The sequence below is a fragment of the Electrophorus electricus genome, chromosome 1 (genome assembly GCF_013358815.1).
Source record: "Electrophorus electricus isolate fEleEle1 chromosome 1, fEleEle1.pri, whole genome shotgun sequence".
In the NCBI taxonomy this organism is placed as follows: domain Eukaryota; kingdom Metazoa; phylum Chordata; class Actinopteri; order Gymnotiformes; family Gymnotidae; genus Electrophorus; species Electrophorus electricus.
This window is the reverse complement of record NC_049535.1, coordinates 10,300,001-10,313,920: the sequence shown is the minus strand read 5'-3', so window position 1 is coordinate 10,313,920 and position 13,920 is coordinate 10,300,001. Positions and strand designations below refer to the sequence as shown.

The window sequence follows — 13,920 nt, the reverse complement described above, 5'->3', positions numbered from 1 at the left end:
ACAGCCACCTCTTCTGCAGAGCAGCTGGCCTTTGCAGATGAAAGTGTTTTCCTGTCCCGCTCTCTCTCCCCCTTAGAGTCCTCTTCTCTGTCTTCCTCCTCTTATTCCTGATTAAAGGCACTTTGTAGTGGAGAGCACCTTTAAGATCTGAGCACGGGAACAGCCTCTGTTCTGTCTCTGACAATCCCAGCACAACACACTTAACAAAGGTTGTGTGGATTTCTTTCCTTTGTTTTTCCTACTTCAATTGAAATCTTGTATTTAAATGACACCTATTTAAGACCTATAAAACATTATTCGATTATTGATAGTGTCATTATATTATTCGAATGAAGATATGGGAATATAGATCGATTGAGAAATTACAGCAACAGGTTTCCTTAATCTGTTTAAAACTTTTCTTTCGTCCTCAGAAACACTGAGTGATGACAACCACATCTTGTCTCAGAAGTGTCCCAGGACCTGTGAGTTTAGCCGGCTGAGAGGAAGGTAGGAGGTTAGCACTGCTCTTAAATATTCCTTAGCAGCTATCACGTATGAAAGTGGGGGTTGTTTCTGACTTATATGCCTGAGCATCTGTCAGGAAAATGATCATGCCAGCACGAATCTTAAAGCTGATCATGTTTTTAACGTATGTCTTTTCTTAATTGCTCATTAAGTATCTAGAACAAAATGGCCACTTTTCTGTTGCCAAGCAACGTTATTACCCTTTATTCGATAAAATGGCAAGAGCTCTTGTACAGAATGACATCTATGTCTGACATCATCTATGTCTGACATCGTCTATGTCTGACATCGTCTATGTTAGACATAATCTATGTCTGACATCGTCTATGTCTGACATCGTCTATGTCTGACATCGTCTATGTTAGACATAATCTATGTCTGACATCGTCTGTTAGACATCTATGTCTGACATCGTCTATGTTAGACATAATCTATGTCTGACACCGTCTATGTTAGACATAATCTATGTCTGACATCGTCTATGTCTGACATCGTCTATGTCAGACATCGTCTATGTCAGACATCGTCTATGTCTGACATCGTCTATGTCTGACGTCTTCTTTATTAGACATCATCTATGTCTGACATTGTCTATGTTAGACATTGTCTATGTTTGGTCTCAGTATTTTGGATATTTACATCACCTGCGCAATTTTAAAACCGAAAAACTGGTTATCTGTGTGCAGTAAGTCACCTTAACTTAGTGTTGACTAAAACCATTTCTGTTGACTTCAATTAAAATATTCTGTCTCCTCATAGGAAGCACAGAGGAGTATTTTAGGCTTCCATGGACGTAGGCCAACTCAGTGAACACGCGCGTGGACGTAAGGTCAGCTGGCGAAGGCAAATACATGAACATTGTGTAACTGAAACAGCAGTACATGCTGAAGTAGCTCAGCTTGTATTAAACAGCCTTGGACAGAGTGTATGTTTGCAAAAGGCAGTTAAGTTCTATAGATCCTTGAAATTTTAGATTAAACAGGTAATTTTAGTATGGAAGTGGGGATGTTCTTTCTGCTGTGGAGATGCAGAGGCCCCCATACTCTCTTACACAGTGGTTTTCAGTGAAATGGAAGTTGGCATCGGGTACAAATGTACAGCGTGCAGATGCGAGACGGCAGTACACGCGCCCAAGCGCAGATGGCAACATGTCGGTCTGCGTCCAGTTCTGCCAGTGATTCGTGGATGAGAAAGGAAAGAGCGTTCCGAGAGTGGCCCATCCAAACTAACACGCTGGCACGCTGGTCAGCAGCTGTTTTACTCGACGGCCTGTGCTGAGAAGGATCTGTTCTTTCCCTCACTGTCACTGGCTCTCACACTCTCATTCTCACCTTCTCTCTCTCTCTCTCTCTCTATCTTAGCTTTTTTATTTCTTTTTCTCTCTTATTCTGTTAGTTTCTTTTGTTGTCTTTTGGAAAAAGTAGGTCACAGCTCAAAGATAAGGTGGCTTAAAGATAAGATATTTAGCCGTTGGCCACTGTGACGAAATACAGAAAGTGCCTTTATACCACTGCAATTAACCATGTGAGAACACACTAGTAATGCAGTAATGTGTAATTATGGGGTTTAGGAACATGAGGAACACCGACTGTGACACTTTAAGACTGCGAAGACAGAGTCAGCTACGCTAATGAAGATATTTCAGAATTTAATCATTCTGTATTTTTTTTAGTTAGGCCTCTGTGAACTTGGCAGCAGTTTGCCTCTATTATCTGTTACAACATGTATAGTATGTATGTTTGGATGTTTAACTTGGGTCTAATCGAATGTTCAGTGTAATAAACTTAATGAAGTCTGTTTCTTTGGACTGAGTAGATGAACTGGCACCTGAACTACTAGTCACCAGTGTATAAATCTCATCTCATTAAGCAGGCCTTGGACACTCGGTATTCGTTTATTATGGCTGCAACTGATGAACTCATCAAAATAGCAGGCTCAGATCTTGGCAGATGAGATTGCCAACGTTCATAGATTTGTTCAGAAAACATCCGATTCACTGACCATAAATCCATAAACACCTGCTAGTTACAACCCAGCCATCACATCTCTCATCACGTTTCCCCTGTTGGAGAGCTCATCCACTTCTGTCGTTTCTTGCCAGTGGTAAGAAGGGCTCGTCTGCACACACATTTAGTTGCCGGTTAATGAAAGATTGCTGTTCTGTGATTCCTAATAATGCCCAGACCTTCCATCTTTTCTCTTAGTTACTGCTTCAGTGTGGTAGATTGTTGATGTTTTATGCTCCTAATATCATTAAATCGCTAACACATTTAACCGCATCAAATGATCTACAATTATATGGCATGTGGGTATAAAGGATTTATTCTCTGTACACAGAGGTGACGGCAACACAGCCAGTGTCTGTAGGGTCATGGCTTTGCTCTGTTCCTGCACCACAAGAGGACCAGTGGCCAACCATCATCTGGGACAGTCTGGTCGAGTGTGATGAACTCAAGAACGTCTCTGTGTGCTCTGGATACAGTGAGTACCTGCCAGCCAGAAATAAGCCCAGATCATAACATTGCTTCTGTCTCATTAGAGCCTCTCATACCCAGCCTGAGATAAGCACAGTTTTCAAAGGTTATTACATTGGGAGGTATTACTGATGTTTGTTGTTATTGTCTGGCTGGAGGAAAATTATTTCCAATCTGCTGTGGACTTTGTACCATGATAGTCTTTAAGTGTGCCCACTATTAATCTAGATCACCTTATCTGAATATTAATGCATTTACAATCGCATACTCTGGGAAAGATTTAGGTTCACGAGTGTGTGTGTGCGCGTGTGTGTGTATTTGTGTGCATGCGTGCGTGCGTGTGTGTGTTTGCGCGTGTGTGTGTATTTGTGTATGTGTGTGTGTGTATTTGTGTGCGTGTGTGTGTGTGCGTGCGTGTGTGTGTGTGCGTGCGTGTGTGTGTGTGCATGCGTGTGTGTATTTGTGTGCATGCGTGTGTGTGTATTTGTGTGCGTGCGTGTATGTGTGTGCGTGCGTGCATGTGTGTGTGTGTGCGTGCATGTGTGTATTTGTGTGTGCGTGTGTGTGTGTGTTTGTGTGTGTGTGTGTGTGCGCGCGTGTGTGTGTATTTGTGCGCGCATGTGTGTGTATTTGTGCGTGTGTGTGTGTATTTGTGTGTGTGTGTGTGTGTGTGTGTGTGCGCGTGTGTGTGTGTATTTGTGCGTGCATGTGTGTGTGTGTGTGCGCGCGCGTGTGTGTGTATTTGTGCGTGTCTGTGTGTGTGTATTTGTGCGCGCGCGTGTGTGTGTATTTGTGCGTGTGTGTGTGTATTTGTGTGTGTGTGTGTGTGTGTGCGCGTGTGTGTGTGTATTTGTGCGTGCATGTGTGTGTGTGTGTGCGCGCGCGCGTGTGTATTTGTGCGCGCGTCTGTGTGTGTGTATTTGTGTGCACGCGTGCGCGCGCGTGTGTGTGTGTGTGTGTGTGCGCGCACGTGTGTTTCTGTCTGCCTGCATATTGTGTTGAACTTCTCGTTCCCTTTTGCCTCACTCTATTCCCCTCTTAGTTACAGTGTACAGGGCAAGCAGCAGAGTTCCAGAGACAGAGAGACACACCAAAGACAGCAGTGTGGAAGTCTGCACCCACGCTGGGTTTCAGCAGAGCTCGGGGTGGAGGCTCCAAACCAGCTGCAGGCTTCCAGACGTGTCCCCCACAGTTGAAGGCAACTGAGCTTATGGTGCACAGCCGTGTATCCCTATGCCTGAGACAGGAGTGTCCTCCTACTGCACCCAGTGCAGTGTCTTTTATGTCTCCTCAGCATGCATCAAAGCCACCATCTTAAGGCACACGTCCATCCAAGGTGTGGTAGGACGAGAGACTCCCTGCTCCATCCATCTTGGAAGCGCTAATGGAAGCACAGCTCGGGTTTTTCTGTGCTTCCGTAGAGGAAGCAGCACTAGTAGCTGCTGCAGGGAGGTTGTCAGCGGGTACCTGAGCATGGCAGGCCATTTCGACAGCTTATATTTATACATCTCTCCCCTACCAGGGTTAGCAGTCTGAACTCCCTCTCGCATAGAGCATCACTCAAACCACAGCACTTAACGTCACTATTTTGTTTGTTTGTTTTTATAGCAACACGGTCACAAGCTGTATTTGAGAGATGTCAAGGACTGACAGATGCTTCTGCTCCCCTGTCTGCAGTAAGCCACAGAGCCTGTCCTATCACATTTCGCATGTGTGATTCTGGTGACGTGCACAGACTGGCCTGTGGTCCTTATTGTCGTCTGCAAGCAGGAACAGGCTGAGGAGCCCATCAACCCAGAAAGTAAAGTTAGATTCAGTTGCATCAGTTAAGGAAAGGGTAAAAAAATTATATATATGCAAATTTCATGGGGAAAATGTCTTTTATGACCATCAGTTCTAAGTTGAACTAACATTTCTGTATCTCTGGATCTTCAAATAAAATTATCTAATTGAAAACAGCTAAAAAGTAGTTAAACTGATATTTAATAAAATGATAGCTACTGTATCAAAAGTTCAACTTTAAAACATGATGATGTAATATTAGAATGAAGAAATACCTTTATGAAATTCAACCATTCAAATTGTAGCTTACCATGTCATGTTAATATGATATTATGCTAAGAAGAGACTAGCTTGTGTAGCCTTGTATGAGAAATCATGAATTAAGAAACAGTTTCTCTCTCTCTCTCTCTCTCTCTCTCTCTCTCTCTCTCTCTCTCTCTCTCTCTCTCTCTCTCTCAGGTGTAGCCATGGATACCAGAAGTATTCAGGTTGTAGAAGAGGATGTGTGGGTGAGTGCTATCTGGAGCTGCGCAGATGGATTAAATTGTGGCATTGAAAATCTCCCGGACACAGAACAGTGAGTGAAAGTGAGTTTCACTCAGGTGCTATCAGTAATGCTAAATCATTTTAGTTATGTCAGTAACGATATGGAAAATGGGAGCCTTGAGAAGTTCTAACCTCATGAACAGTGTGGAAGAAGTTTGTCTGGAGAGGGTGCGTCAGTCTAAGTGCAGCAAATGTCTGGCATATATGTATATACAAGAACAAACATGTTAACGTTAATGTATCACAGATTCTGGCCACTTGTATCAGTTTTATGTAAGTTTCACTGGTTCATATAACATTTAGAATATAAGTGTACAACATTAACTGTTCTGCAACATCAAAAATGATTAATTGACCAATTGATTGATTCATTCATTTATTCATTGACTGACTGATTTGTCAAATGGGACCTTTTCAGTGTAGGCCATCTCTGACTGTGACAACAGCTTCTGAACTCCTCTACTATTTTTCAGTTTTCATACTATTTTTTCCCAGGGAATATAATGGCCTGCTCGCAGTCTCTGAGGGGTTTGTGTGCTTTCAGAACTATAAGCCTTAAGAAGGTGTTATATAACAGAAATGTTTCAGTACTATGTTTAGAACAGGCCCCTGGTGAGGGGCAAAAAAGACCTGGGATCAGATGGTGCTATGGCAACCACTTTTTCAGGTTACCAGGAGCACGATGACATGCATCAAAGATAAACAGCTGATTCCATGTCATAAAAGGAGCCAATAAAACAGTGGGGAGTCGTCACTAAAGCCCCAGAGAGGGCTAAACACATAAAGGAAATAATGACTGACTTAGCTGATTGGTTTAGCTAATAATGCTGACTTTGGTTAAGTTGTTCCAGAAAAGATGATATATTTAAAAATGAATTTCCAAGTTATAACTGATCTTTTGTAATTTAGTATGGAGAGAGAGAGAGAGAGAGAGAGAGAAGAGAGAGAGAGAGAGAGAGAGAGAGAGAGAGATGACAGAACGATGACTCATCACCTTATTTACAGAGAGGCTTGCAATATTCATGCCTTTAATATTGTCACTATAAGAGTATGTGAATACATAGTAGGCCTGCATGTTCGCTCTTTCTCTCTCTCTCTCATACACACACAAACACACACACACACACACACAGTGAATCATGCTATGTTGGCAAATCATAAAAAGGTTAGAGGAATATGTGATCTCACTTTTCATTTGTACGTGGCTTTCATGATTAGTCCCGGTCCATTGAGGGCCCACGGTAGTTCCCAGTGCTGGACACATTCCGGGCGTTCCTGTCAGCTGTAGGGATATTCCATTCCTTTGAAGAACACACTATAACAGACTACCATATTAGAGACTATTCATCAGAGACTAAAGGATGGTCTTGTCCTGGAGTACCTCCCCACCCCTCCCCCAAAGATAAACCGGATAAACCGGACCAGTTTTGTTTGATACAGTATGCATGAACTGTTGGTCTTCTCTCATGTGTTGCGATTATCTCGAGTGGACAGTGACATATCTATGTCTGTAATTATACATTTGGTCAGTAGTTTCTAAGACATTGTCATCATGCACAATCACTGGAGAGGATGTTGCTGTTGTAATGATCAGATGCTTCTGCCAGTTTTTCTCCACATAATCCAGGGTTAACTCTCCATGTTCTGAAAATATGTTGGATTATGTATTGATTTTTAAGAGAGAGCTTCTTGTTAATGTAAATAAAGTTAATGTTGGAAGAAATATCTTGTTAAGTTAGTTTATGTTTTATGGGTAACTACTCCAGGTTCCTACACTGTGTGCTTTCAGTTAATAGATGTTGAAATTTGAAAACTTCATTAGATTTAGCAATACAAAGCAATAGTATTCTGCGAATTCACTTAATGAAAAATAATTATGGAATGTACTGGATTAATATATATTTCTAAAACATTAAAGATACGCAAATACTGGAATCCGACAGAAGGGAGTTTGGCTTTGTGTAGCTGCCCCTTTAAACAGTGTCCACGGTGGAGAAACATCTGGTTTTTGAATGAAACCAAGCCATTCATAAAAACAGGACCGCTTCCGGCAGCGATTGGCTTCGAGTGGCCTAATACAGACCTAAGTAATTTCAGGGCACCCATTGGTTACCGTCATGAATGGCGTGAGGAGCTAGCCAATGAGCGCGCATTCCAGGGTTAAGCCTGCCCTTTCAGAAAAGTAGGAGATCCATTGAGAAAAATCTGTGCGCGCGGAGTGCAGCGCTGGTCTGCGCGCGTTGGGTTTTATTGGGATTTAAGAAATCGCTCGAGCTTTTTAGTTAAATCAAAGGCTTAAATCACTGAAAGGTGAGTGTTTTGCATACCGCACGCTACTGTTCTGCGGTGCTTTGCCATAGTCTTGCATGCATTTCGTTGCTTGCATTTTATTTTCACGAAGTTGAAATGACTTGCAGAGTTTATCCTCGGGGCTTTTGGAGCGAGCGCCATTTTCTTTGCGCAAATTTTGGTCAACCATTTTCTGTTTGTTTTCTCAGTGTTTAAAGCGTTTGGTTATTTTTGCTCCACAGACATATGTAGATGTGGTAATATGTGTGTGATCCGAGGCCAGCGTTGCTGGTTTCGCCAGATGCCTCTGTGGGTTTATGTGACTGGAGGGTTCGCGCAGCGCACGAAGCATCAAATTCCACTTCATTGAGAAAAACAAGCGGCCCGCGAGGAGGGGCATAGCGCGAGGCGCTGAACTTCCTGAACTCAAAGGCTTCCAGAATTAACCCTTTCCTGCCACCTTTTAAAAACAAGCCGCTTTAAACCTCCCCAAACTAAATATGCCAGTTTGTGTCCATCAAAGGCTCGACCAAAGATCTTTTGTCTCGTGTGTGTAAATGTTCAACTTGCAGTCTATGTGTACACGCTCAGGAATTCGTGATCATCTAGAAGAAGCAATAACATTAACGAGGATCACTTAATCACATCATGTTCTGGCAGGGAGCTCGCGAAATCTGCAGGTCCCTTGGCCTCGCAGCAGTAAAACGGTTAATGGTACGTGCGTCAGGGGCAGTATGTACGTGTGACACCGCGGTCAACATAAACCTTTTACGTGACCAGGTGAGCCATGTTGCGCATGTGGTGGGCGTAGTGCTGCACGAGCGTTAAAGGATTTGTGTACGCAGAGCGGCTGAGTCGCTCGTTTCTGCCAGTCAGGCTTAGAGGCTCCGTGGGCAGCAGATGGCTGTGTGTGATTACGTAAGGCACCCCCTGTCTGTACCACGAGGCTTAAACTGTGGTGTGTACGCGTGTCCCTCTGAGGAGAGCGCCGCGCGCTACAGGACTGCGTGCGTCACCAAATAAACAAACGAGTCAAGCGCTCCCAGATCAAAGGGACACTTGGTCTTGTCCTGTCAGGGTTGAGATGTCCAGACAGCTGGGGGAGCCTTGGCTTTTCTTTGCTCTCTCTACACCAGGACCCACCAGGCGAGGTGAGATCCACATGAGAGGACCCACCCTCTCCCAATCTCACTCTCTCTCTCTCTCTCTCTCTCCCCAGTCTGTCAGCCACGCCGGTGAAACTACAGCATGAGTGGCTTTTATGACCAGCAGGTCCCGTTTGTGGTGCCACCCAGCGTGAGTGCCCAGTCTTCTGCTCGTTCCCAGTGCATGAGGAAGTGCAGTGCAGGCTCTTTCCTGCTGCCCTCCTTTAAAATAAGTCTTTGGTGATGATTGTGGGTGATGTACTGACTATAGTAAGTAACTTTGGGTCTTTGAAAAGCGCTATATATAAATATGAGGAGTAGTAGTAGTTGTTGTTGAGAGTGATGGTTGTGGGTGCCTGAGTGCTGTCTGCTGCTAAACTTAGCCCTCCGTGTCCACAGAGATGCCATCCCGAGGAACCTTCCTCCAGGTCTTTGAGTGACAGGAAGCGTAAGTGTTTGGACAGTGAGCTCGCCCAGGACACTGAAGGTAACAGATCATGAGTCCCTTACCTTACTGTGGCCGTTTGAACAACATCCCGATCCCATGACTGTCGCGCGTGAACATGCAACCTCCCTCATCCCACAGAGCTCTTCCAGGACCTCAGGCAGTTGCAAGAGATCTGGATTGCAGAAGGTGAGTTCCAGTTCACATCCACCGTTTCCCTCATTCGCTGGGTCTTGGTGTAATATGTTTAGTTTTGTAGTGTCCTTCCTCTCTCACACATCCAGACAGAACCAGGCTGATCTCCCCTTATTGTGCTTCTGTCTCTAGCCCAAGTACCCGATGATGAACAGTTTGTTCCAGATTTCCAGTCAGATAACTGTGAGTATCTGATGCTAAAACATGAGCGCAGGCAGGGATGGGATTGAGTGTGGGGTGGCCAGTAGTGTTGCTCATTTACGTGTGTTTCATGAATTATTAATAGAGGTCTGGGGGGTAAGTTCCACTGTGTATGGACCATGGACCCAGCTATAAAAAAGGTCACACATTTAATAACCTTTGCCAGAAAACATTAATACCCAGATTGGCAACTTTAATGCTGAGCCTTGATTTGATATTCAGGTTTTTTTTTATCATCTGGTGTGTACAGTTAAACCCAGTTCCTTGGGGCCTGAAGTCCCTCTTCAGGGCCATTGGGAGGCTGCTGTGTGGGTTTTTTTTTTTTTTTTTTTTTTTTTTTTTTTTTTGCTTGAGTGCCTTTGGGCTTCCAGATGTTTTGCACAGGCCTTGACTTCTGTGCATAAATTTTGAAAGTTTGGAGTGGTGTGTGTGTGTGTGCTTGGCACAGGGGTTACGCAGGCCCCACTGTATTACTGCAGTGCTGTAAATCACTACAGCCTTTAGCTAAGTGACATTTTAATGGATCAGAATATACACACACACACACACACACACACACACACTTCATTATGTGCTGAACACTGGTCTAGTTGTTACTCTTGTTACACTCCCCCACCCCCCCCCACTCACACACACACTTCATTTTGCATTTTAATAAGTGTGTGTGTCTGTGTGTGTCTGGCAGAGGGCTCGTTACTCTTGCAGACTCTCCCTCTTACCATGCCCTGGCACAGACAAACTGTTTCCATGGAGATTGTGTTTCAGTTTAGAGGTCCCAATATCCTGTGATGCTGGATTCGGAAGGAACTTTGTTGTTGCTGTTCAGTGTCTTTTTTTTTCCTCTCATAAAACCCAGTACAGAGTAGATTACTGAGGGTCAGATTTTTCAGATCAGGACAACATCACACTTGATCCAGTTATTCAGTCAGTCATGTATAAATGACTTGTTTGTTTGTTTTTGTTTGTTTGTTTGTTTGCTGCTGCAGTGATGTTCCATGGTCCTCCTCAAACTAAAGTGAAAAGGGAAACGGGTCCCAGCAGAGTGTTCTCCCCCTGTGGGCAAGAGCCAAGGCTCGCGCCGTGTGCTGAGAAGTGCCTTTACAACTACAGGTGCGTGTGCCCCTGCTGCACTAATCTGTATACTGATAACTCCTCCTTTAAAATACAGCAACAGTAAATTAAAAGAAAAATAAACTTGCTACTGTATGAAATGCACTCATGGGAGTTTTTTGTCTTTCTCAGTGCCTATGACAGGAAGTCGCTCGGCTTCAACAGGCCACTGACTCCACCCTCCACCCCTGTCTCACCTTGTGACCCCTCCCACAACACACAGTCCCACCCCCTGCAGAGGAGAACCACGCCCCCAGTCCATGCTCGGACACAGAGGCTGCCAGCCTTGCCTGGTCACACCCACACATGTCTTAATCAGCCGTACGAGAGAACACAGACCTCTGTTCACAGACAAAGCCCACCTTTTGCCATGCCCCGCCCACCTGTCAGTAACCCAGATGCCCCCTACAGCACAGACCACAGGTATGCTGTCCCTGAGCCGTTTTGGGTCCTCTGGCACTGGGATCTATACACTGTTGAAGGGGGACGTCTTTTGTTGTCTTGGTACCTAATAAAACCACCCTCCGTCTGTCACTACACCCCGCTGTGCTTTTTGAACACATAACTCGGAAATGTTTCTCATGTTCGGTTCTTTTTGTGTGCCTGCATGCGTGTTGCTCTTTCAGTTATGTGAGGAACATGAGTTTTTCATCATTATTAACTCTACTTTTAAAGGGAGGGCCTTGATTCTACTGCTTTGTCAGTTGGCCTGTGGTGTTGGACGGTCTGTGCTGTAATCAGTTCAGGCTGTGATGTTGCGTATCGACCTCTTAAAGTCTGACCTGGAACCCAACGGTCTTATCCTGAGATTTAACTCCAGAAAATCGTTTGATCCTTTCTTCCGACCTTGGTGCGTGTCCTTGGGTGCTGAATTTTTTGTTTCCTGTCTGTGATTTTTTTTTGTTTCCAGGTTCCACAGACAGCTTTCAGAACCGTGTCTGCTGTCCCCTCGGCCAGAGAGCCGCTGCTTGACGCCGTTCCCCCCAAAGATCCCCCAGCCCTTCCCCCGCGACCGCCGGCCCCCATACCACCGGCAGATGTCGGAGCCGCTCATCCCTGTTGATCCGCAGGCATTTAAGCAGGAGATGGTGGACCCTCGCTACCCTGATCCCAGCGCGTCCAGCACAGGGGCGAGTAACGGGCTGGCGTTCCATCACCAAACCATCAAACAGGAGCCCGGAGACTTCGGCTTTGACACAGGTGAGCAAGGATGGTGGGATTGTCGGAGGCAGGAATAGCTACAGAGTCTTCCCGCTTGCTTCATAGCTGTTCCTCTCGTTCCTCTCGTCCTGCTCTCCTTTGTCTCCACTTGCTGGAGATGGTGAGATGTAACAGTGGATTCTGCTAGCTCAGACGAGTTTCAGTCTGGGTAGAACGGTGTGTTACGGTCGTTTGTCACACTTGAAGGGAAGTGCTCCCCTGTGGCAGCAGGTGGTTGTGCTCACAGGTTCTGTGAACAGAACAGGCTGATTTGAGTCTCTTTATTTCAGAGCAGCACAAGTGCCAGTCGTCCTTCGTAAAGACGCTGAGCTTCTGTCGGGCCAGCAGTGAAGGTAAAAGAAAAATCGCACATCATCTGGACTGTGAGCAGCGACTGTGCCTGTTGGGCAGATGCCGTTTATCTGTGGTTGTACTGTGATGTGGGTGTCATGGTTACAGAGTGTGGTGTTAACTCTAGCTCCTGGCATTTCCCCGGGCGCAGGGCTCATGTATGACGCAGACCCCAGCCTCTACTACGACGACGCGTGCGTGGTGCCCGAACACACCGATGCCAAGCCCAAAAAGGAGGGGGCGGGGTTTAGGGAGGGACCACCATACCAGAGACGGGGCTCCCTGCAGCTCTGGCAGTTCCTGGTCACCCTGTTGGACGACCCGTCCAACAGTCACTTCATCGCATGGACTGGCCGCGGCCTCGAGTTCAAGCTCATTGAGCCGGAAGAGGTCAGCCTGCCCCAGCCAGGATTTGTGGGAAGGGTCCTCATCTGTTTGGCTGTCTGCATGTGTTGATGCGTGCCTGTGTGTGTGTGTGCAGGTGGCACGACGCTGGGGTGTTCAGAAAAACAGACCTGCCATGAACTACGACAAGCTGAGCCGCTCCCTGCGCTACTACTATGAGAAGGGGATCATGCAGAAGGTAAAGGCACGTTCCCGTTCCCTCCCTGTTACCCAAAAGACACCATCATCTACCCACAGCCACTCCTGGCAGCTCCCAGCTGCTCCCAGCCCCACCCAAGGCTCACTTTTCTCTGTTTTGCCTGTTGGAATTTTGATTAACTGCAGGTGGCAGGCGAGCGGTACGTCTACAAGTTTGTCTGTGATCCAGAGGCGCTGTTCTCCATGGCTTTTCCCGATAACCGACGTCCGAGCCTAAAAGCTGACCCTGAAGACGACCCTTTCTCCCTGCCCCACTATGACGAGGCGGTCGGAGCACCTTTTCCTGGTGAGGGGCGGGATCAGTGCTTGGCAGCGCTCCCTCTCCCTGACGGATACGTGTTCTGAACTGAATGCGCCTCCGGTCCAGATTCTCCGATTATTACAGCTCCACAGCTCACTGACATTCCCACTGTCAAACACACACTCTGCACACTTTCTTCTGGAATGACAGCGGGGCTTTTTTTGTTTTTGTTTTTTTCCTTTATCAATGAAAAATAATCGTAAAGGTACTCTGTATTTTTTGATAAGCGCTGATTTTCTATGTATAAATATATTTTGAGAGCGACGTCTGTGCGGTTTCCTCCGCGTAGAGCCTGCTGTCTGTTTCAACGCTCTGCTTTAGTGCGATTTCTAAAGAGGCTTTGATAAACTGTACCAGTGCTCCTCTAATGCTGTCAACGTAGAGAGTATAAAACCCATCTTAATATGAAAGATTGGCATTTTATTGGAGCTGTATGTGCTGTTACCAGCCAGAGGGAGTGCATGCTTTCTGCTTTTGTAGACTGGTTGGTATGGGTATAATCTGTATATTATATATTTTTGCAGTGTCTGCATATGGTTTTGTGCTTGCATAAGATCAATCCCAGGCAGTTGTCACTGTAATTCCGGTCACTTTGCACAGTGGAGAGGGAAATGCACTCAGGCTCAATCGAGATAAAGAACACACACACACACACATATATGACTAAAGCAACAGTATAATGCATGCAAAAAAACACACTGGGAGTTTGTTTCTGTGCTTAACCTTAAGTTCAGGACATGATCACAACCACTGAGCTTGTCCAAGGCGGAG

General features: G+C 45.6%; 1 protein-coding gene across 2 annotated transcripts in view; it reads left to right on the top strand.

Moving 5' to 3' along the window:
* Positions 1-7,522: 7,522 nt before the first annotated feature.
* etv5b (ETS variant transcription factor 5b) overlaps positions 7,523-13,920 on the top strand; it is a 6,968-nt gene continuing 570 nt past the window's right edge. Inside the window, exons 1-12 of one of the 2 annotated variants that reach the window (XM_027004741.2) lie at positions 7,523-7,619; positions 8,818-8,894; positions 9,143-9,230; positions 9,330-9,377; positions 9,516-9,566; positions 10,571-10,694; positions 10,827-11,117; positions 11,605-11,894; positions 12,185-12,247; positions 12,397-12,635; positions 12,727-12,834; positions 12,975-13,920. The exon at positions 12,975-13,920 is cut by the window's right edge and continues 570 nt beyond it. In XM_027004741.2, the coding sequence (XP_026860542.2) occupies positions 8,847-8,894; positions 9,143-9,230; positions 9,330-9,377; positions 9,516-9,566; positions 10,571-10,694; positions 10,827-11,117; positions 11,605-11,894; positions 12,185-12,247; positions 12,397-12,635; positions 12,727-12,834; positions 12,975-13,193 (1,569 nt within the window). In that variant the 5' untranslated portion in view covers positions 7,523-7,619; positions 8,818-8,846 and the 3' untranslated portion in view covers positions 13,194-13,920. The remainder of the gene's footprint in view (positions 7,620-8,817; positions 8,895-9,142; positions 9,231-9,329; positions 9,378-9,515; positions 9,567-10,570; positions 10,695-10,826; positions 11,118-11,604; positions 11,895-12,184; positions 12,248-12,396; positions 12,636-12,726; positions 12,835-12,974) is intronic. The other variant, XM_027004743.2, reaches the window with a different exon arrangement.